Below are 20,677 nucleotides of genomic sequence, written 5' to 3' on the forward strand. Positions count from 1 at the left end.
CATCTCCATCATCTCCATCATCCTCATCATCCCCATCCTCATCACCTTCATCATCCCCATCTCCATCATGTCCATCTCTACCTTCATTGTCCTCATCATCTCTATCATCCCCATCCTCATCCCATCCTCATCATCTCCATCCTCATCATCTCCATCCTCATCATCTCAATCATCCTCATCATCCCCATCCTCACCCCATCACCTCCATCTCCATCATCCCCATCCTCATCCCATCACCATCATCACCTCCATCTCCATCATCCCCATCCTCATCATCTCCACCATCCTCATCATCCCCACCATCCCCAATCTCACCTCCACCCCCATCATCTCCATCACCCCCAACTTCTCCACCACCCCCGTTGTCCCCGTCCCCATCGTCCCCCCGCTGTCCCCGCCGTGTCCCACCTTGTCCTCCTCCCGCACGACGTACTGGGCCACCTTGAAGGAGCTGAGATACTCGTTCATGTTCTGCACGTCGGCGTCGTCGGTGGCGTCCTGGTTGCGGTCCAGCAGGCGCGCGATGGCCTCGTTGTCGTAGTGGATCACGCTGCTGTCCTCCTCCTTGTTGTCCCCTGCGCCGGTGACACCGCGGGTGACACGGCCGGGCCCGGGACGGACAGGGACACCAAAACGGGGGAAACGGGGCCCAATGGGGCCCAACGGGAACCAATGGGATCCAACGGGATCCAATGGGGCCCAACAAGACCCAACAAGACCCAACATGGTTCAACACGCCCCAACACAACCCAACATGGCCCAGCGTGGCCCAACACGGTTCAACAAAGCCCAACATGGCCCAATATGGCCCAACACAACCCAACAAGGCCCAACATGGTTCAGTAAGGCCCAACACGGTTCAATAAGGCCCAACACAACCCATCATGACCCAACACAACCCAACAAGGCCCAACATGGTTCAGTAAGGCCCAACACGGTTCAATAAGGCCCAACACAACCCATCATGACCCAAAACGGCCCAACGTGACCAAACACGGCCCAACACAACTCTCAACAAGGCCCAACACGACCCAAGAAGGTTCAACACGGCCCAACATGACCCAACAAGGCCCAACATGACCCAACATGGCCCAACATGACCCAACAAGGCCCAACATGATCCAACAAGGTTCAACAAGGCCCAACATGTCCCAGTGTGGCCCAACAAGACCCAACATGGATCAACAAAGCCCAACATGACCCAATATGGCTCAACGTGGTCCAACATGGTTCAATAAGGCCCAACACAACCCAACATGGCCCTACATGGCCCATCATGACCCAACACAGCCCAACATGGCCCAACACAACTCTCAACGAGGCCCAACACGACCCAAGAAGGTTCAACAAGGTCCAACATGACCCAACAAGGCCCAACATTGTTCAACAAGGCCCAACACAATCCAACAAAGCCCAACATGACCCAACAAGGTTCAACAAGGCCCAACAAGGTTCAACAAGGCCCAACAAGGTTCAACAAGGCCCAACATGACCCAACAAGGCCCAACATGACCCAACAAGGCCCAACACGACCCAACAAGGCCCAACACGACCCAACAAGGCCCAACATGACCCAACAAGGCCCAACATGGATCAACAAGGCCCAACATGACCCAATATGGCCCAACGTGGTCCAACATGGTTCAATAAGGCCCAACACAACCCAACATGGCCCTACATGGCCCATCATGACCCAACACAACCCAACGTGGCCCAACACAACTCTCAACAAGGCCCAACACGACCCAACAATGTTCAACACGACCCAACACGACCCAACAATGTTCAACACGACCCAACATGACCCAACAAGGCCCAACATGACCCAACAAGGCCCAACACGGCCCAACATGCCCCAGTGTGGCCCAACAAGGCCCAACATGGATCAACAAAGCCCAACATGACCCAATATGGCTCAACGTGGTCCAACATGGTTCAATAAGGCCCAACACAACCCAACATGGCCCTACATGGCCCATCATGACCCAACACAACCCAACATGGCCCAACACAACTCTCAACAAGGCCCAACATGACCCAAGAAGGTTCAACACGGCCCAACATGACCCAACAAGGCCCAACGTGGTTCAACAAGGCCCAACACAATCCAACAAAGCCCAACATGACCCAACAAGGTTCAACACGGCCCAACAAGGTTCAACAAGGCCCAACATGACTCAACAAGGCCCAACATGACTCAACAAGGCCCAACATGACCCAACAAGGCCCAACATGACCCAACAAGGTTCAACAAGGCCCAACACGCCCCAGTGTGGCCCAACAAGGCCCAACATGGATCAACAAAGCCCAACATGACCCAATATGGCCCAACGTGGTCCAACATGGTTCAATAAGGCCCAACACAACCCAACATGGCCCTACATGGCCCATCATGACCCAACAAGGCCCAACATGGCCCAACACAACTCTCAACAAGGCCCAACATGACCCAAGAAGGTTCAACAAGGCCCAACATGACCCAACAAGGCCCAACATGATCCAACAAGGCCCAACACGCCCCAGTGTGGCCCAACATGGCCCAACATGGATCAACAAAGCCCAACATGACCCAATATGGCTCAACGTGGTCCAACATGGTTCAATAAGGCCCAACACAACCCAACATGGCCCTACATGGCCCATCATGACCCAACACAGCCCAACGTGGCCCAACATGGCCCAACACAACTCTCAACAAGGCCCAACACGACCCAACAATGTTCAACACGACCCAACATGACCCAACAAGGCCCAACATGACCCAACAAGGCCCAACACGCCCCAGTGTGGCCCAACAAGGCCCAACATGGATCAACAAGGCCCAACATGACCCAATATGGCCCAACGTGGCCCAACATGGTTCAATAAGGCCCAACACAACCCAACATGGCCCTACATGGCCCATCATGACCCAACACAGCCCAACACGGCCCAACATGGCCCAACACAACTCTCAACAAGGCCCAACACGACCCAACAATGTTCAACACGGCCCAACATGACCCAACAAGGCCCAACATGACCCAACAAAGCCCAACATGATCCAACAAGGTTCAACAAGGCCCAACATGGCCCAACACAATCCAACAAGGCCCAACATGGTTCAACATGATCCAACATGGCCCAACACAACTCAGCAAGGCCCAACATGACCCAACATGGCCCAACATGGCCCAGCAGAACCTAACAAGGCCAAACATGACCCAACATGATTCAATAAGGCCCAACATGACCCAACACAGCCCAACGTGGCCCAACACAACCCAGTGAAGCCCAACAAGACCTGACATGACCCAACATGGCCCAACGTGGCCCAAGGTGACCCAACACAACTCTCAACAAGGCCCAACACAACCCAACATGACCCAACAAGGTTCAACAAGGCCCAACACAGCCCAACATGACCCAATGTGGCCCAACGTGGTTCAACAAGGCCCAACATGATCCAACAAGGCCCAACATGATCCAACATGGCCCAACATGATCCAACATGGCCCAGCACAACTCAACAAGGCCCAACATGACCCAACAAGGTTCAACATGGCCCAACAGAACCCAACATGCTCCAACAAGACCCAACACCACCCAACCCGACCCAGCACGGCCTGACGTGGCCCAACACAACCCAACGAGGTTCAACATGGCCCAACACAACCCAACAAGGCCCAACACAACCCAACACGACCCAACAAGGCCCAACACGACCCAACACGCTCCAGCAAGGCCCAACACAACCCAACATGGTTCAACATGGCCCAACACAACCCAACACGACCCAACAAGGCCCAACAAGGTCCAACACAACCCAACACGCTCCAGCAAGGCCCAACACAACCCAACATGGTTCAACATGGCCCAACATGACCCAACAAGGCCCAACACAACCCAACACCACCCAACCTGACCCAGCATGGCCCGATGTGTCCCAACCCGCCCCCCCAGCCCCGCTGACCCTCGTTCTCGTCCTTGAAAAGCTCCTCGGTGCCGAACTTGAGGATGTCGTCCAGCTCCTGCTTGGACATGGAGCCGGCCTTGGAGCCCAGCCCCGGGCGCACCACCAGGTGCGTGAGCATCATCTTGCGCTTGGCCACCTGCGTGATCCGCTCCTCCACCGAGGCGCGCGTCACGAACCGGTAGATCATCACCTTGTTGGCCTGGCCGATGCGGTGCGCCCGGCTGAAGGCCTGCGGGACGGGGACACGGTGAGGGGGACAAGGGAGAGGGGACAGGGTGGTGGGGACGTCGGGTGGGACGTGGTGGTTGGGGACATGGTTGGGGACATCAGAGAGGGGACGTGGTGGTGGGGATGTCGGGTGGGACGTGGTGGTTGGGGACATGGTTGGGGACATTAGAGAGGGGACATGGTGGTTGGGGACATCAGAGAGGGGACATGGTGGTTGGGGACATCGGGTGGGACGTGGTGGTTGGGGACACGGTTGGGGACATCAGAGAGGGGCCATGGTGGCTGGGGACATCAGAGAGGGGACATGGTGGTTGGGGACGTCGGGTGGGACGTGGTGGTTGGGGACATGGTTGGGGACATTAGAGAGGGGACGTGGTGGTGGGGACGTCGGGTGGGACGTGGTGGTTGGGGACACGGTTGGGGACATCAGAGAGGGGACGTGGTGGTGGGGACATCAACTGGGACACTGTGGTTGGGGACACAGTGAGAGGAACATCAGAGCAGGGGTGGCTGGGGGTGACACTGGGGTGACACTGGGGTGCCAGGTCCCCACCTGGATGTTGTTGTGGGGTAACGTGGGGTGACACTGAGGTGACAGAGGGGTGACGGAGGGGTGATGGAGGGGTGACGGGTCCCCACCTGGATGTCATTGTGCGGTGACATGGGAGTAACATTGGGGTGACATGGGGGTGACATTGGGGATGATGGGGGGGTGACATGGGGTGACACTGGGGTGACAGACCCAGACCCGGATGTCGTTGTGGGGTGACATCAGTTAACACTGAGGTGACATTGGGGTGACAGTGGGGTGACACTGGGTGATGTTGGGGTGACACTGGGTGATGTTGGGGTGCTGGGTCCCCACCTGGATGTCATTGTGGGGTGACACGGGGGTGACACTGGGGTGACACTGGGTGACGTTGGGGTGACACTGGGGTGCGGGTCCCCACCTGGATGTCGTTGTGCGGGTTCCAGTCCGAGTCGAAGATGACGACGGTGTCGGCCGTTGCCAGGTTGATCCCAAGGCCCCCGGCCCGCGTGGACAGCAGGAAACAGAACTGCTGCGCCCCCGGCGCTGCCCCCCGGTGTCAGGGACCCCAAAAACAGACCCCCAGACCCCCAAAAACCCCCCGGACCCAACATGGGACCCCTGAACCCCCCAGACGCCTGGGTCCCTCCCGAACAACTGGGTCCTCCCTGAACTCCTGGGTCCCCCCCCGGACACCTGGGTCCCTCCCAGATGCGTGGATTCCCCCAAACTCCAGTGTTCCCCGGATGCCTGGGTCCCTCCCGAACTCTGGGGTCCCCCCGAACTCCTGGGTCCCCCCGTGAACTCCTGGGTCCCTCTCGAACTCTGGGGTCCTGCCGAACTCCTGGGTCCCCCCGTGAACTCCTGGGTCCCTCCCAGACACCTGGGTCCCCCCAAACTCTAGTGTTCCCTGGATACCTGGGTCTCTCCCTGAACTCCTGGGTCCCCCCGAACTCCTGGGTCCTCCCTGAACTCCTGGGTCCCCCCTGAACTCCTGGGTCCCTCCCGGACGCCTGGGTCTCCCCAAACTCCAGTGTTCCCCAGATGCCTGGGTCTCCCGCTGAACTCCTGGGTCCCCCCAAACTCCTGTGTCCCCTGGACACCTGGGTTCCCCCAGATGCCTGGGTACCTCCCGAACGCCTGGGTCCCTCCCCGGACACCTGGGTCCCTACCGTTGAAGCGGTCGATGGCCTCCTGGCGCAGGGCGCCCGTGATGCCGCCGTCGATCCGCTCGTACTTGTAACCCTCGTAGTCCAGGAAATCCTCCAGCAGGTCCAGCATCTTCGTCATCTGCGGGGTACTGGTCAGACTGGGAGCACTGGGAGGGTGGGGGCACCTGGTACTGGTTATACTGGGAGCACTGGGAGGGTGGGGGCACCTGGTACTGGTTATACTGGGAGCACTGGGAGGGTGGGGGCAGCTGGTACTGGTTACACTGGGAGCGCTGGGAGAGTGGGGGCACCTGATACTGGTCAGACTGGGAGCACTGGGAGGGGGGGCACCTGGTACTGGTCAGACTGGAAGCACTGGGGGGGCTTGGGGTGTCCATGGGTGCTGGGGGCTCTGTGGGTGCTGGGTGGTCCCAGGGGTCCCCGTTCCCCACTTGTGAGGAGATGAGCACCCGCTGGTTCTGGGGGGCTGTGGGTGCTGTGTGGGGTCTGTGGGTGCCCTGGGGGCGTTGTGGTGGTCTGTGGGTGCTGTGGGGTGTCTGTGGGTGCTGGGGTGTCCCTGGGGGGGTCCTGGGGGTCCCCGTTCCCCACCTGTGAGAAGATGAGCACCCGGTGATTTTGCTCCTTGAGCTTCCGCAGCATCTTCTGCAGCAGCAGCAGTTTCCCCGAGGCCTTGATCAGCGCCCCCCCCTCGTACGCCCCGCTCGGCAGCTTCGGGGACTCCTGGGGACACACGTGTCACCTCCTGTCACCCCCTGTGACCTCCTGTCACCCCCATATCCCCATGTCCCCCATCTCCATATGCCTGAAAACCCACCTGTGGCATGCCCAGGGTCCTAAAACCCACCCGGAGCATCCCCAGGGTCCTAAAACCCACCCGGACGATCCCCAGGGTCCTTAAAGCCACCCGTGGCATCCTCAGGGTCCTAAAACCCACCCGGAGCAGCCCCAGGGTCCTTAAATCCACCCGGAGCATCCCCAGGGTCCTTAAACCTACCCGGGGCATCCCCAGGGTCCTTAATCCCACCCGGAGCATCCCCAGGGTCCTAAAACCCACCCGGAGCATCCCCAGGGTCCTAAAACCCTCCCTGGAGCATCCCCAGTGCCCTAAAAACCATGTTCCAACATCCCCCTGTCCCCATGTCCCCCTGTCCCCATGTCCCCCTGTCCCCCTGTCCCCAGTGTCCCCAGTCCCACCATGGCGGCCACTGGGAACAGGTAGGGGTGGTTGCAGCATTTCTTCAGGTCCATCATGATGTTGAGCAGCGACACCTGGTTCCCACCACCCCGCGAGTTCAGCGCCTCGAAGTTGCGCGTCAGGATGTACTTGTAGTATTTCCTGCGGACACAGCATGAACCCAGGCGTCCGGAGGGACCCAGGCATCCGGGAACGGCCCCAACCCCCTTCTAGAGGACCCAGGCATCCGGGAACAGCCCCAACCCCCTTCAAGAGGACCCAGGCATCCGGGGAACCCCAGTTTGTGTCTCCATTGGGATGAGCTTCACCCAAGAAGCTCCACCCAACCAACTCCTATAGACCCCAATATCTGGGTCTACCCTCAACCCATGGACCCAGGCATCCGGGGGGTCTCCCCTTCCCCCTTCTAGAGGACCCAGGCATCCGGGGGACCCCAACACTCAGTTTGTGTCTCCATGGGGCTGAGCTTCACCCAACGAGCTCCACCCAACCAACTCCACCCAACGTTGACTCCTATAGACCCCAATATCTGGGTCTACCCTCAACCCACGGACCCAGGCATCCGGGGGGTCTCCCCTTCCCCCTTCTAGAGGACCCAGGCATCCGGGAGACCCCAATACCCAGGAGACCCTGAGTTGTGTCTCCATGGGGCTGAGCTTCACCCAACGAGCTCCAACCAACCAACTACACCCAACGTTGACTCCTATAGACCCCAATATCTGGGTCTACCCTCAACCCATGGACCCAGGCGTCCGGGGGTCTCCCTCCCCCGCCCCGGGGACCCAGGCGTCCGGGCGTACTTCTGCATGGGGCTGAGCTCCACGCGCACGATGAGCTCGGTCTTGGCCGGCATGTTCTTGAACACGTCGGCCTTGAGGCGCCGCAGCATGTGGGGACCCAGCAGGTCGTGGAGCTTCTTGATCTGATCCTCCTTGGAGATGTCGGCAAACTCCTCCAGGAACCCCTCCAGATTGCTGGGGGGACACGGACGGGGACGTGGGACAGGGACAAGGGGAGAGGGGGACACGGGGATATGGGGATGGGGGGATATGGGGACAGGGGGGACATGCAGACATGGAGATAGGGGGATATGGGGACAGGGGGACATAGGGACAGGGGGGACATGCGGACAGGGGGGACATGTGGACATGGAGATAGGGGGATATGGGGACAAGGGGACATGGGGATATAAGGGACATGTGGACAGGGGGACATGTGGACATGGAGATAGGGGGATATGGGGACAAGGGGACATGGGGACAGGGGGACATGCGGACAGGGGGACATGCGGACAAGGAGATAAGGGGATATGGGGACAGGGGGACATGGGGACAGGGGGACATGGGGACATGGAGATAGGGGGACATGGGGACAGGGGGACATGGGGATATAAGGGACATGTGGACAGGGGGACATGCGGACATGGAGACAGGGGGATATGGGGACAGGGGGACATGGGGACGGGGGGGACATGTGGACATGGAGATAGGGGGATATGGGGACAGGGGGACATGGGGACGGGGGGACATGCGGACAGGGGGACATGCGGACAAGAAGATAAGGGGATATGGGGACAGGGGGACATGGGGGCAGGGGGACAGGGGGGACATGTGGACATGGAGATAGGGGGATATGGGGACAGGGGGACATGGGGACGGGGGGACATGTGGACAGGGGGACATGCAGACAAGGAGATAAGGGGATATGGGGACAGGGGGACATAGGGACAGGGGGGACATGCGGACAGGGGGGACATGTGGACATGGAGATAGGGGGATATGGGGACAGGGGGACATGGGGATATAAGGGACATGTGGACAGGGGGACATGTGGACATGGAGATAGGGGGATATGGGGACAAGGGGACATGGGGACAGGGGGACATGCGGACAGGGGGACATGCGGACAAGGAGATAAGGGGATATGGGGACAGGGGGACATGGGGACAGGGGGACATGGGGACATGGAGATAGGGGGACATGGGGACAGGGGGACATGGGGATATAAGGGACATGTGGACAGGGGGACATGTGGACATGGAGATAGGGGGATATGGGACAGGGGGACATGGGGACACGGGGGACATGCGGACATGGAGATAGGGGGATATGGGGACAGGGGGACATGGGGACGGGGGGACATGCGGACAGGGGGGACATGCGGACAAGGAGATAAGGGGATATGGGGACAGGGGGACATGTGGACAGGGGGGACATGGGGACATGGAGATAGGGGGACATGGGGACAGGGGGACAGGGGCACAGGGGGACAGGGGGGACATGTGGACATGGAGATAGGGGGACATGGGGACAGGGGGACAGGGGGACATGGGGACAGGGGGTTATGGGGACAGGGGGACATGGGGATATAAGGGACATGTGGACAGGGGGACATGCGGACATGGAGACAGGGGGATATGGGGACAGGGGGACATGGGGACGGGGGGGACATGTGGACATGGAGATAGGGGGATATGGGGACAGGGGGACATGGGGACGGGGGGGACATGCGGACAGGGGGACATGCGGACAAGAAGATAAGGGGATATGGGGACAGGGGGACATGGGGGCAGGGGGACAGGGGGGACATGGGGACATGGAGATAGGGGGATATGGGGACAGGGGGACATGGGGACGGGGGGGACATGCGGACGGGGGGACATGCGGACATGGAGATAGGGGGATATGGGGACAGGGGGATATGGGGACAGGGGGACATGGGGACAGGAGGTGCCACAGGTGCCACGGGGACTCGGAGCCACTGACTTGAAGCGCTCTGGCGTGAGGAAGTTGAGCAGGTGGAAAAGCTCCTCCAGGTTGTTCTGCAGCGGCGTCCCCGTCAGCAGCAGCTTGTGCTCGATCTTGTACCCGTTCAGCACCCGGAAAAACTGCGGGGACACGGGGGTCACCCACGGACCCAGGCGTCCGGGAGAGACCCCTGAGACCCCTCCAGGGCACCCAGGAACCCAGGTGTCTGGGAAACACCCCCCAACAGCACCCAGGGGACCCAGGCATCCGGGAGAGACCTCTGACCCCCCCCAACACCCCTCCAGGGCACCCAGGAACCCAGGCGTCCGGGAGAGACCCCTGACCGCACACCCCCCCGAGACCCCTCCAGGGCACCCATGGACCCAAGTGTCTGGGCACCCCCCAAACAAGAAGGGACCCAGGCATCTGGGTGACCTCAACCATAAGGGACCCAGGTGTTCGGGCACCCCTTCCCAGTGCCCCACCCAGGGCTCTGGGTGCCCCCCAATATGTGGGTGCCCCCACAGGGTTCTGGGTGCCCTCCCCCCTTCAACTGGTTATACTGGGGGTGATGTAGCCTCATCCACCACCAGCCAAGAGCCCGTGGATGAAGCCCCCAGTGTCCCCCCAAAAGGATCTGGGTGCACCCCCCGATCTGTGGGTGTCCCCCCCGATCTGTGGGTGCCCCCCCAGGGTTTTGGGGTCCCCCCCACCTTGCTCTGGTTGTTCTTGAGCCGATGCGCCTCGTCCACCACCAGACAGGCCCAGCGGATGGAGCCCAGCGCCGCCTGGTCGATGGTCACCAGCTCGTAGGACGTGAGCAGCACGTGGAACTTCACCTGCGCCTCCCGCTGAACCCCAAAAATCACCATTGGGGGGGGACCCCAAAACCTGGGGGGGATCCCAAAACACGGGGGGCACCCCCAGACATGGGGGATTGCCCGAAACCCAAGGGGGGTCCCAAAAACCCCCAAATGCAGCAACAGCACCTGACAACCCAACAGCCCCATGGAACTGCATCTGCACCTCCTGCTGAACCCCAAAATCACCATTGGGGGTTCCCTGAACAACACGGGGGACCCCAATACATTGGGTGGGACTCAAAAACCAAAGGGACCCAGCAATCCCCCAGAGGGACCCAGGCATCCGGGTGCCCTCCCCTCACCCCCAAAGGGACCCAGGCATCCAGGTGTCCCGAAGGGACCCAGGTGTCCCCCCAAGGGACCCAGGCATCCCCGAAAGGGACCCAGGTGTCCAGCTGCCCCCCTTCACCACCAGAGGGACCCAGGCGTCCAGGTGTCCGGGACTCCCAAAGGGACCCAAGTGTCCCCTAGAGGGACCCAGGCATCCGGGTGCCATCCACCAACTTCCAAAGGAACCCAGATGTGCCCCGAGGGACCCAGGCGTTCCCCAGTGGGATCCAGGCATCCAAGTGTCTCAAAGGGACCCAGGCATCCGGCTCACCTTCATCTTGAAGGCTTTCTTGCCGCCCTTCATGGCGTTGTCGTCGAAGGAGAACTCGTTCTCGCGGATGATGGCCCTGCTGTCCTTGTCACCCGTGTAGGTGACGACGTAGAAGGCGGGCGCCCACATCTGGAACTCGCGCTCCCAGTTGATGATGGTGGAGAGGGGGGCGCTGACGAGGAACGGGCCCTTGGTGTGGCCCTGGGGGACAGTGGGGGACATGGGGACACGGGGACACGGGGCCCTTGGGGTGGCCCTGGGGGACAGTGGGGGACATGGGGACACGAGGTCCTTGGGAACGTGGGGACAGTGGGGGACATGGGGACATGGGGACACGGGGCCCTTGGGGTGGCCCTGGGGGACAGTGGGGGACATGGGGACACGGGGCCCTTGGGGTGGCCCTGGGGACATTGGGGGACATGGGGACACAGGGCCCATGGGGGAGATGTGGGGACACTGGGGGACATGGGGACCCTGGGGACATGGGGACAGTGTGGGATGTGGTGACATGGGGACAGTGGGGGATGGGGCCTTGGGGACATGGGGACAGTGTGGCACCAGAGCCAAGGGGGTGACACTGGGGCCAGGCAGGTGACACAGGATGCAGAAGGTGACAATGGGGCCAAGGAGGTGACACTAGGGCCCAGGGGGTCACATCAGCACCCAGAGAGGAGGCACTAGGACCCAGTAGAAAACACCAGGGCCCAGTGGGTGACACCAGGGACAAGGGAGGTGACGCCAGGGACAAAGGGGTGACACAGGACCCGGGGGGTCACACCAGCACCCAGGGAGGTGGCACTAGGACCCAGGGGGTGACACTGGGGCCACATAAGAAACACTAGGGCCAGGTGACACTAGGACCCAGGGGGTGACACAGGACCCAGTGGGTGACACCACGACCAATGGGGTGGCACCAGAGACAACAGGGTGACACCAGCACCCAGGGAGCTGGCACTAGGACCCAGTGGGTGACACAGGGCCCAGGGGGTTACACCAGCGCCCAGGGAGGTGGCACTAGGACCCAGAGGGTGACACTGGGGCCACATAAGAAACACTAGGGCCAGGTGGCACTAGGACCCAGGGGGTGACACAGGACTCAGGGAGGTGGCACTAGGACCCAGAGGGTGACACCAGCACCCATGGACACTAGGACCAAGTAGAAAACACCAGGACCCAGTGGGTGATACTGTGACCAAGGGGGTGACAGAAAGGACAAGGGAGTGACACCAGAGACAAGGAGGTGATGCAGGGCCCAGGGAGGTGGCACTAGGACCCAGGGGGTGACACAGGACCCAGGCAAGTGGCACTAGGACCCAGGGAGGTGGCACTAGGACCCAGGGAGGTGGCACCAGGGACAAGGAGGTGACAGCAGGGCCAAGGGAGGTGACTCCAGCCCCTCACCTCCTTGTAGAGCGAGTAGAGGAAGACGATGGTCTGGATGGTCTTGCCCAGCCCCATCTCGTCGGCCAGGATGGTGTCGGTGCTCTGGGCCCAGGAGAAGCGCAGCCAGTTCAGCCCCTCCAGCTGGTACAGGTGCAGCGTCCCCCCCGTGGCCGTGATGAACCGCGGCTGCGTCTCGTACTTCACCGTGGGCTGCGGGGACAAGGGGACACGGCGGGTTGGGGGGGACCCAGGCGTCCGGGGGGGACCCAGGTGTCCGGGGAGGACCCAGGAGTTCGGGGAGGACGCAGGTGTCCATGCACTCACGTCGTTGGTGGGGGAGTCGGGTGGCCCCTCCCCAGGTGTCTCCTTCTTCTTCTTCTTGTAGCGTCGGGGCTGGGCCGGGTCCTCCCCCATGAAAACCTCCCTGGGGACACCATGGGGAATGTCCCCATGTCCCCATATCTCCCTGTCCCCATATCCCCCTGTCCCCATGTCCCCAGCGGTCACCAGTGTCTCCAATAGACCCATGTCCCCCAATCCCCATGTCCCCATGTCCCCAGCGGTCACCGGTGTCTCCAGTAGGCCCCGTCCCCCTGTCCCCATGTCCCCAGCGGTCACCGGTGTCTCCAGTAGGCCCCTGTCCCCATGTCCCCATGTCCCCAGCGGTCACCAGTGTCTCCAGTAGGCCCCTGTTCCCCTGTCCCCACGTCCCCAGCGGTCACCGGTGTCTCCAACAGACCCATGTCCCCCTGTCCCCATGTCCCCCTGTCCGCAGCAGTCACCAGTGTCTCCAATAGGCCCCTGTCCCCCTGTCCCCACGTCCCCAGCGGTCACCAGTGTCTCCAACAGACCCATGTCCCCCTGTCCCCAGCGGTCACCGGTGTCTCCAGTAGGCCCCTGTCCCCCTGTCCCCAGCGGTCACCGGTGTCTCCAGTAGGCCCCTGTCCCCATGTCCCCAGCGGTCACCGGTGTCTCCAGTAGGCCCCTGTCCCCATGTCCCCAGCGGTCACCGGTGTCTCCAGTAGGCCCCTGTCCCCCTGTCCCCCTGTCCCCAGCGGTCACCGGTGTCTCCAGTAGGCCCCTGTCCCCTGTCCCCCTGTCCCCAGCGGTCACCGGTGTCTCCAGTAGGCCCCTGTCCCCCTGTCCCCAGCGGTCACCGGTGTCTCCAGTAGGCCCCTGTCCCCATGTCCCCATGTCCCCAGCGGTCACCGGTGTCTCCAGTAGGCCCCTGTCCCCTGTCCCCATGTCCCCAGCGGTCACCGGTGTCTCCAATAGACCCATGTCCCCATGTCCCCATGTCCCCAGCGGTCACCGGTGTCTCCAGTAGGCCCCTGTCCCCCTGTCCCCATGTCCCCAGCGGTCACCGGTGTCTCCAGTAGGCCCCTGTCCCCATGTCCCCATGTCCCCAGCGGTCACCGGTGTCTCCAGTAGGCCCCTGTCCCCATGTCCCCAGCGGTCACCGGTGTCTCCAGTAGGCCCCTGTCCCCCTGTCCCCATGTCCCCAGCGGTCACCGGTGTCTCCAGTAGGCCCCTGTCCCCCTGTCCCCATGTCCCCAGCGGTCACCGGTGTCTCCAGTAGGCCATCTTGTGCAGGTCGTAGTCCGGGATGGGCATCTCGTCGTCCTCCCAGGTGGCCTGGTCGTAGGGCAGGTCGCGCCACTTCACCAGGTAGTGGTACTGGCCCTTGCGGTCCACGCTGCGCACAACGTGTCACCGCCCGCGGGACACCGGGGACAACGGGGACCCAGGGGACCCAGGGGACACCAGGGACAACTGGGGACTCCAGGGACAACGGGCAGCGTGGGGCCATGGGGGTCATTGGGATGATGGGCACTGTGGGGACAATGGGGGTCATGGGGACAAGGGGCATCATGGGGACAACGGGGGTCGTGGGGACAAGGGGCATCATGGGGACAACAGGGGTCGTGGGGACAAGGGGCATCGTGGGGACAAGGGGGGTTGTGGGGACAAGGGGCATCGTGGGGACAACAGGGGATAATGAGGGTCATGGGGACACGGCGGGGGACATAGGGACAACGCGGGGGACATGAGGGTGACAAGGGACATCACAGGGACCATGGACATAGTGGGGACACTGGGCGGCATGGGGACAACGGGGACAGGGCCACATGACCAGGACCCAGGGTCACCTGGGGACACAGGGTTACCTGGGGACAGGGACACACAGATGGGACACGGGGTCACTTGGGGACAAGGGCATGTGGAGGGGAGAGGGGGTGACCTGGGGACAGGGACACAGGGTCACACGAGGACATAGGGTCACCTGGGGACACGGAGTCGTTTGGGGACATGGGGCCGCCTGGGGACAGTGACACATGGAGGGGACAGGGGGTGACCTGAGGACAGTGCCCCACTGTTCCCAGTTAAGGGGCACCCATGGGTGCTCTGGGTGTCTGGGGCCACCCAAGGGTGTCCAGTGTCCCCACAGGTGCCACCAGTGTCCCCAAACCCCAGCCAGGTACTGACATCACCTACTCCCTCCTAATTTAGAAAGGGGACACACAGGGATTCCCCCATGGCACCCATGGGTGCTGGGTGACACTGATGGGTGCTGGGGGGCCAGGGGTGTCCTTAGAGGACCCAGGGGTGCCCAGAGTGTCCCCACAGGTGCCACCGGTGTCCCCAAACCTCACCCGGGTGCTCCCCCCTACCCCACCCCAGTGCCACCCACCCCCTCCCCATTTGAGGGTCCCGCAGCACCCATGGGTGCCCCCCACCTGTGGTTGATGATGCGATGCACCGTCATCCACTCGGGTTTGATGCCGTAGCGGTAGAATCGCTCCTCCATCCCCCCAAAAAGGGGGTCCCCTCCCGCCCCCCCCCCGTTTCTCACTCTTGGGGTCGTCGTCGCCGGAGCCGTAGTCGAGGGGGGGCGGCTCGTCCATGTCGTTCTTGCGCTGGTAGTTGCGGTACATGACCAGGTGGAAGATCTCCAGCTGGGGGGGGACAGTGGGGGCACCCCAAATTAGAGGGGGAGGACAGCACCCCCATGTGGAGCCACTCGGAGGGATGGGGAGGAATGGGGGGGCGCTGTTTCCCCCCACTAGGATTGGGTCCCCCCAAACTGGGTATATACGAGCTCCCCAGACCAGGTATACCAGGCCTCCCAAGTACTGAGCCCCCCCCCCCCAAACTGGGTGTATCAAGGCCCGCCCCCTGTTATCAGGATGCCCCTCAGCATGGTAAATGACCCCTTCCAGTTTTGGTGAGCGCCCCCCATACCTGCAGCTTCTTGACGCAGGAGCATTAAGCCCCCACCCAGGCTGAGTATACCAGGCCTCCCCCAGTATTGGGTCCCCCCCAGATTGGGTATACCAGGCTTCCCCATTACTGGGTCCCCCCAAACTGGATGTATCAAGGCCCCCCAATAACAGGACACCCTCCAGGGTGCTAAATGAGCCCCCTCTCACTTTTGGGGACCTCCCCTGTACCTGCAGCTCCTTGACCCAGGAGCAGTAAAACAGCCCCCCCAGACTGGGTATACCAGGCCTCCCCAGTAGTGCCACCCCCGCCCCGGCCCCGCGTGGGTATCCCAGGCCTCCCTGTGTTGGGTATACCAGGTCTCCCAATCACTGGGTGCCCCCCAAACTGGATATATCAAGGCTCCCCAATAACAGGGCCCCCTTCAGAGGGTAAATGGCCCCCCTTTCTGGTTCCAGGGACCCCTCCATACCTGCAGCTCCTTGACCCAGGAGCAGTGCCAGTAGGACAGTCCCACCCACTTGACGAAGAACTCGCGCTCCGAGCGGCCCTGCAGTGCCTGGGGGGGCCCCTCCTGGGGGGGTGCGGCCCCGGGGGGGGCCCCCACTGGGGGGGGCGGCTCCCCCCACCGCCAGTACAGGATCTTCTGCACCCGCCCCTTCAGCACCGGGCACTGCAGGGACAGGGGACAGTGTCAGGGGTATGGGGGGACATAGGGACAAAGGGACATAGGGTCATGAGGGAACAAGGGGACAAAGGGACACGGAGGGACATGGGGACACAGGGACATGGGATCATGGGGACACGCTGGGGACACAAGGACAAAGGGAAATGGGGGGCTGTGGGGACCTGGGGACAGGGGAGTGTGGGGCACATGGACACCACCATTCCCCATTGGGGACATGGGGCAGGTGTCCCCAGGTCCCACACCATGTCCTCAGGTCTCCCTGGGTCCCCATGTCCCTTACTTTGCAGCAGGGACACAGTCACTCTCCGTTGGGGACATCGGGCAGTGGATGTGGTAGGAGGACACGCAGGTTCCCCCATGTCCCTGTGTCCCCAAGTGACCCCCAGGGTCCTAGATGCCTCCCAGTGACCCCAGGGTCCTAGAGCACCCCCCCAGTGACCCTGAGTGACCCCCAGGGTCCTAGATGCCTCCCGGTGACCCCAGGGTCCTAGAGCCCCCCCCCAGTGACCCTGAGTGATCTCCAGGGTCCTAGAGAACCCCCCCATGGCCCCATGCGACCCCCAGGGTCCTAGAGCCCCCTCGCAGTGACCGTGAGTGATCCCCAGGGTCCTAGTGTCCTTGTCAGTGACCCCCAGGGTCCTAGAGCCCCCCTGCAGTGACCCTGAGTGATCCCCAGGGTCCTAGTGTCCTTGTCAGTGACCCCCAGGGTCCTAGAGCTGCCCCAGTGACCCCGAGTCACGTTCCTAGGTCCCCAAGTCCCCATGTCCTCACGTCCCCCACAATGTCCCCGTGTCCCTCACCGTGCAGCGGGGACACAGCCACTCCCCGTTGGGGACCTCGGGCAGGGGGGGGTTGAGGCAGTGGATGTGGTAGGAGGACACGCAGGCGTCGCAGCACAGCAGCTCCCCGCCGTCCTTGCACACGCGGCAATACTCCATGTGGTCGTCCTCCTCCTCCTTCTCGCCTTCCTCCTCCTCTTCCTCCTCCTCCTCCTCTTCATCCTTTGCCTCCCACTGCACTCCCTCCTTCTCCTGGGGGGACACCCCAAAATTCAGGGGACCCCATGGGGGGATTTGGGGATGAGCCCCCCTGCAATGGCACCCAGGGACACCCAAAGCTCCTGGGGACACCTGAACCCCCTGGTGACACCTTGGGGGACCCCAAACCCCCCCAGGACCGCCAAAACCCCCTCTAGGACCTCCCAAACTCCCCCAAAACCACCTCTAGAACCCCCAAACCCCCCCAAAACCCCCTCTAGGGTCCCCAGGACCCCCCATGTCCTCCCTGGTGCCACTGACACAGTGGGGACAGCTCCAGTGTCTCTCAGCTTAGGGACCCCAAGGACACCCCAAACCCCCTCCAAATCCCCTCTAGAGCCCCCCCAGGACCCCCCAAAACCCCCTCTAGGGTCCCCCAAACCCCCTGAGGACACCCCTGGTGCCACTGATGCAGTGGAGACAGCTCCAGCGTCCCTCAGCTTGGGAACCCCCAAAACCCCATCTAGAGCCCCCAAATCCCCCCCAAAACCCCCTCTAGGGTCCCCAGGACCCCCCAGGACCCCCGCGGTGTCACTGACGCAGTGGGGACAGCTCCAGCGCCCCTCGGGCGCGCGGTCCAGCTCGGGGTCCAGGCACACGAGGTGGTAGGCGCGGGGACACGTGTCGCACAGGATGATCTCCCCGCCCTGCTGGCAAACCTCACAGTAGTCCTGGTGGTCCGTCTCGTAGCCGTCCCCTTCGTCATCGGGGCCTGTGGGGACACGGAGGGGACTGTCACCTCCTGGGGACATGGGGGCAACGGGGGTGATGGGGACATGGGGATGTGGCAATGTGGGGATATGACTTGGGTCACTGGGGTGTGGGGCTCTAGGACCCTGGAGGTCGCTTGGGGTCACTGGGATATGGGGACATGGGGAGATGCGGACAGGCGGACAGGGGGACATGGTGGGGATAGGGGGAGATGGGGACATGGGGACATGGTGGGGACAGGGGGACATGGTGGGGACAGGGGGACACGAGTCAGGGTCACTAGGAGGGCTCTAGGACCCTGTGGGTCACGCAGGGTCACTAGGGGAGGCTCTAGGACCCTGGGGGTCACTCGGGGTCACTGGGACATGGGGACAGCGGGGGACAGGGGGATATAAGGACATGGGAACAGGGGGATATGGGGACAGGGGCACACTGGGGACACCAGGTGACACTGGGTGATTGGGAGCTCTGGGACACCAGAAGACAGGGACACAGGGAACCCCAAAACGCCACCACCAACACAGGGGGACCCGGTGGGTGTGGGGACCCCGGGTGACATGTTGGGGACACATGGGGGGGTCTCACCATGCGCGGGGGCCGCGGGGCCGCGCTCCTGATTGGTGCAGGGGGCTGCAAGGAGATGGGGACGTCACCCGGTGTCCCCAGACCCGGGATGGGGGAGCGGTGGTGGCACCCGGGGCTTGAGGACACTTGGGGACACTCGGGGACCCGGGAGTCCAGGAAGGGGACCCAGGAGTTTGGGGGGATACCCAGGCATCCAGGGACCCAGGAGTTCGGGGGGACCAAGGGGTTTGGGAAGGACCCAGGAGTTCGGGGGAGGTCCCCGGAGTTCAAGAGGGACCCAGGAGTTCGGGGGGGGACCCAGGAATTCAGGAGCTGCAAGGAGACGTGGACGTCACCCGGTGTCCCCACGCCTGGGAAGAGGGGGGGTCGGTGGTGGCAGCCGGGGGGTTGGGGACACTTGGGGACACTCGGGGACACTCACCCTTCTTCTTCTTGCGGCCAGGCCGTCCCCGTTTGAGCTTCTTGATGCGGTTTGGGGGGTCGGGGCGGGGGGGGGCACCCAGCACCCCCGGGCTCTCGGCGTCCGAATCCTCCTCGGCCTCCCCCGCGTCCTCGCTCTGCTGGGGACAAGGGGACGTCGGGGACACAGGTGACACGGGGGACATGGGAGGACACAAGAGGGACAAAGGGACACAGTGGGATATGGCAGACGTGGGGACATGGGCGACAGGGGGGACAAAGGGACTTGGGGGGACATAGAGGGACAAGGGGGGACATAGAGGGACAAGGGGACATTGGGGGAAAAAGGGACATGGGGGGACATAGAGGGACAAAGGGACATGGGGGGACAAAGGGGAATGAGGGGGCACAGGGACATGATGGGACAACGGGATGTGGGGGACAAGGGGACATGGGGGGACAAAGGAACACAAGGGACAAAGGGGAACAAGGGGGGACAAAAGGGACGTGGGGGGACAAAAGGGACGTTGGGGGACAAAAGGGACGTTGGGGGACAAAAGGGACACAGGGGACAAAGGGGGATGTGGGGACCAGAGGATGGCGGGGACTGGGAGATAGCGGGGCAGTTGTGGGGCAGGGCTGTGGGGCAGGGGTGTCACCGCTTGGGGACAGTGGGGGCCACGGGGAACCCAGGCGTCCGGGGGGGACCCAGGCGTCCGGCCGTACCGAGCTGCTCTTCTTGCGCTTCCCGCCCAGTACACCCAGTTTGATCTTGAGCGGCGCCATCTTCCTCCCCTTCATCCTCCTCTTCAGCTCCGGCACCCGCGGGCTCTTGCTGCGCTTCTTGTGGCCGGGGCCTGCGGGGACCCAGGAGTTTGGGGGGACCCAGGAGTTCGGGGGGACCCAGGAGTTCGAGGGGGGACCCAGGAGTTCGAGGGGGGACCCAGGAGTTCAGGGGGAATCAGGAGTCCAGAGGGGGACCCAGGAGTCCCGGGGGGGACCCAGGAGTCCGGGGAGGACACCAAGGAGTTCGGGGAGAATCAGGAGTCCGGGAGGGGACCCAGGAGTCTGGGAGGGGACCCAGGAGTTCGGGGAGGGGGACCCAGGAGTTCGGGGGGGGACCCAGGAGTCCAGGAGGCCCCTAGGTGTTCGGGGGGGGACCCAGGCATCCAGGAAGGACACAGGTGTCTGGGAGGGACTCAGGTGTCCGGGAGGGACTGAGGCGTCCAAGAAGGACCCAGGAGTCCGGGAGAGGACCCAGGCATCCGGGATAGGACCCAGGTGTTCAGGATGGACCCAGGCATCCGGGTGGAACCCAGGAGCTTGGGAAGGACCCAGGAGTCCGGGAGAGGACCCGGGAGC

General features: G+C 62.6%; 1 protein-coding gene across 1 annotated transcript in view; it reads right to left on the reverse strand.

Annotated features, from left to right (window-relative positions):
- The window catches only part of CHD3 (chromodomain helicase DNA binding protein 3), a 45,875-nt gene that overhangs the window by 20,601 nt on the left and 4,597 nt on the right, over window positions 1-20,677 (reverse strand). Inside the window, 21 exon segments of the mRNA XM_065044196.1 lie at window positions 409-575; window positions 3,953-4,184; window positions 5,134-5,258; window positions 5,885-6,002; window positions 6,473-6,604; window positions 7,079-7,220; window positions 7,880-8,053; window positions 9,845-9,966; window positions 10,540-10,677; window positions 11,291-11,491; window positions 12,692-12,883; window positions 12,998-13,097; window positions 14,238-14,369; window positions 15,412-15,509; window positions 15,511-15,630; window positions 16,368-16,568; window positions 17,384-17,614; window positions 18,160-18,332; window positions 18,917-18,961; window positions 19,338-19,476; window positions 20,042-20,172. Of these exon segments, the coding sequence (XP_064900268.1) occupies window positions 409-575; window positions 3,953-4,184; window positions 5,134-5,258; window positions 5,885-6,002; window positions 6,473-6,604; window positions 7,079-7,220; window positions 7,880-8,053; window positions 9,845-9,966; window positions 10,540-10,677; window positions 11,291-11,491; window positions 12,692-12,883; window positions 12,998-13,097; window positions 14,238-14,369; window positions 15,412-15,509; window positions 15,511-15,630; window positions 16,368-16,568; window positions 17,384-17,614; window positions 18,160-18,332; window positions 18,917-18,961; window positions 19,338-19,476; window positions 20,042-20,172 (3,113 nt within the window).

This window comes from Columba livia, chromosome 33 (assembly GCF_036013475.1).
Source record: "Columba livia isolate bColLiv1 breed racing homer chromosome 33, bColLiv1.pat.W.v2, whole genome shotgun sequence".
Lineage (NCBI taxonomy): Eukaryota > Metazoa > Chordata > Aves > Columbiformes > Columbidae > Columba > Columba livia.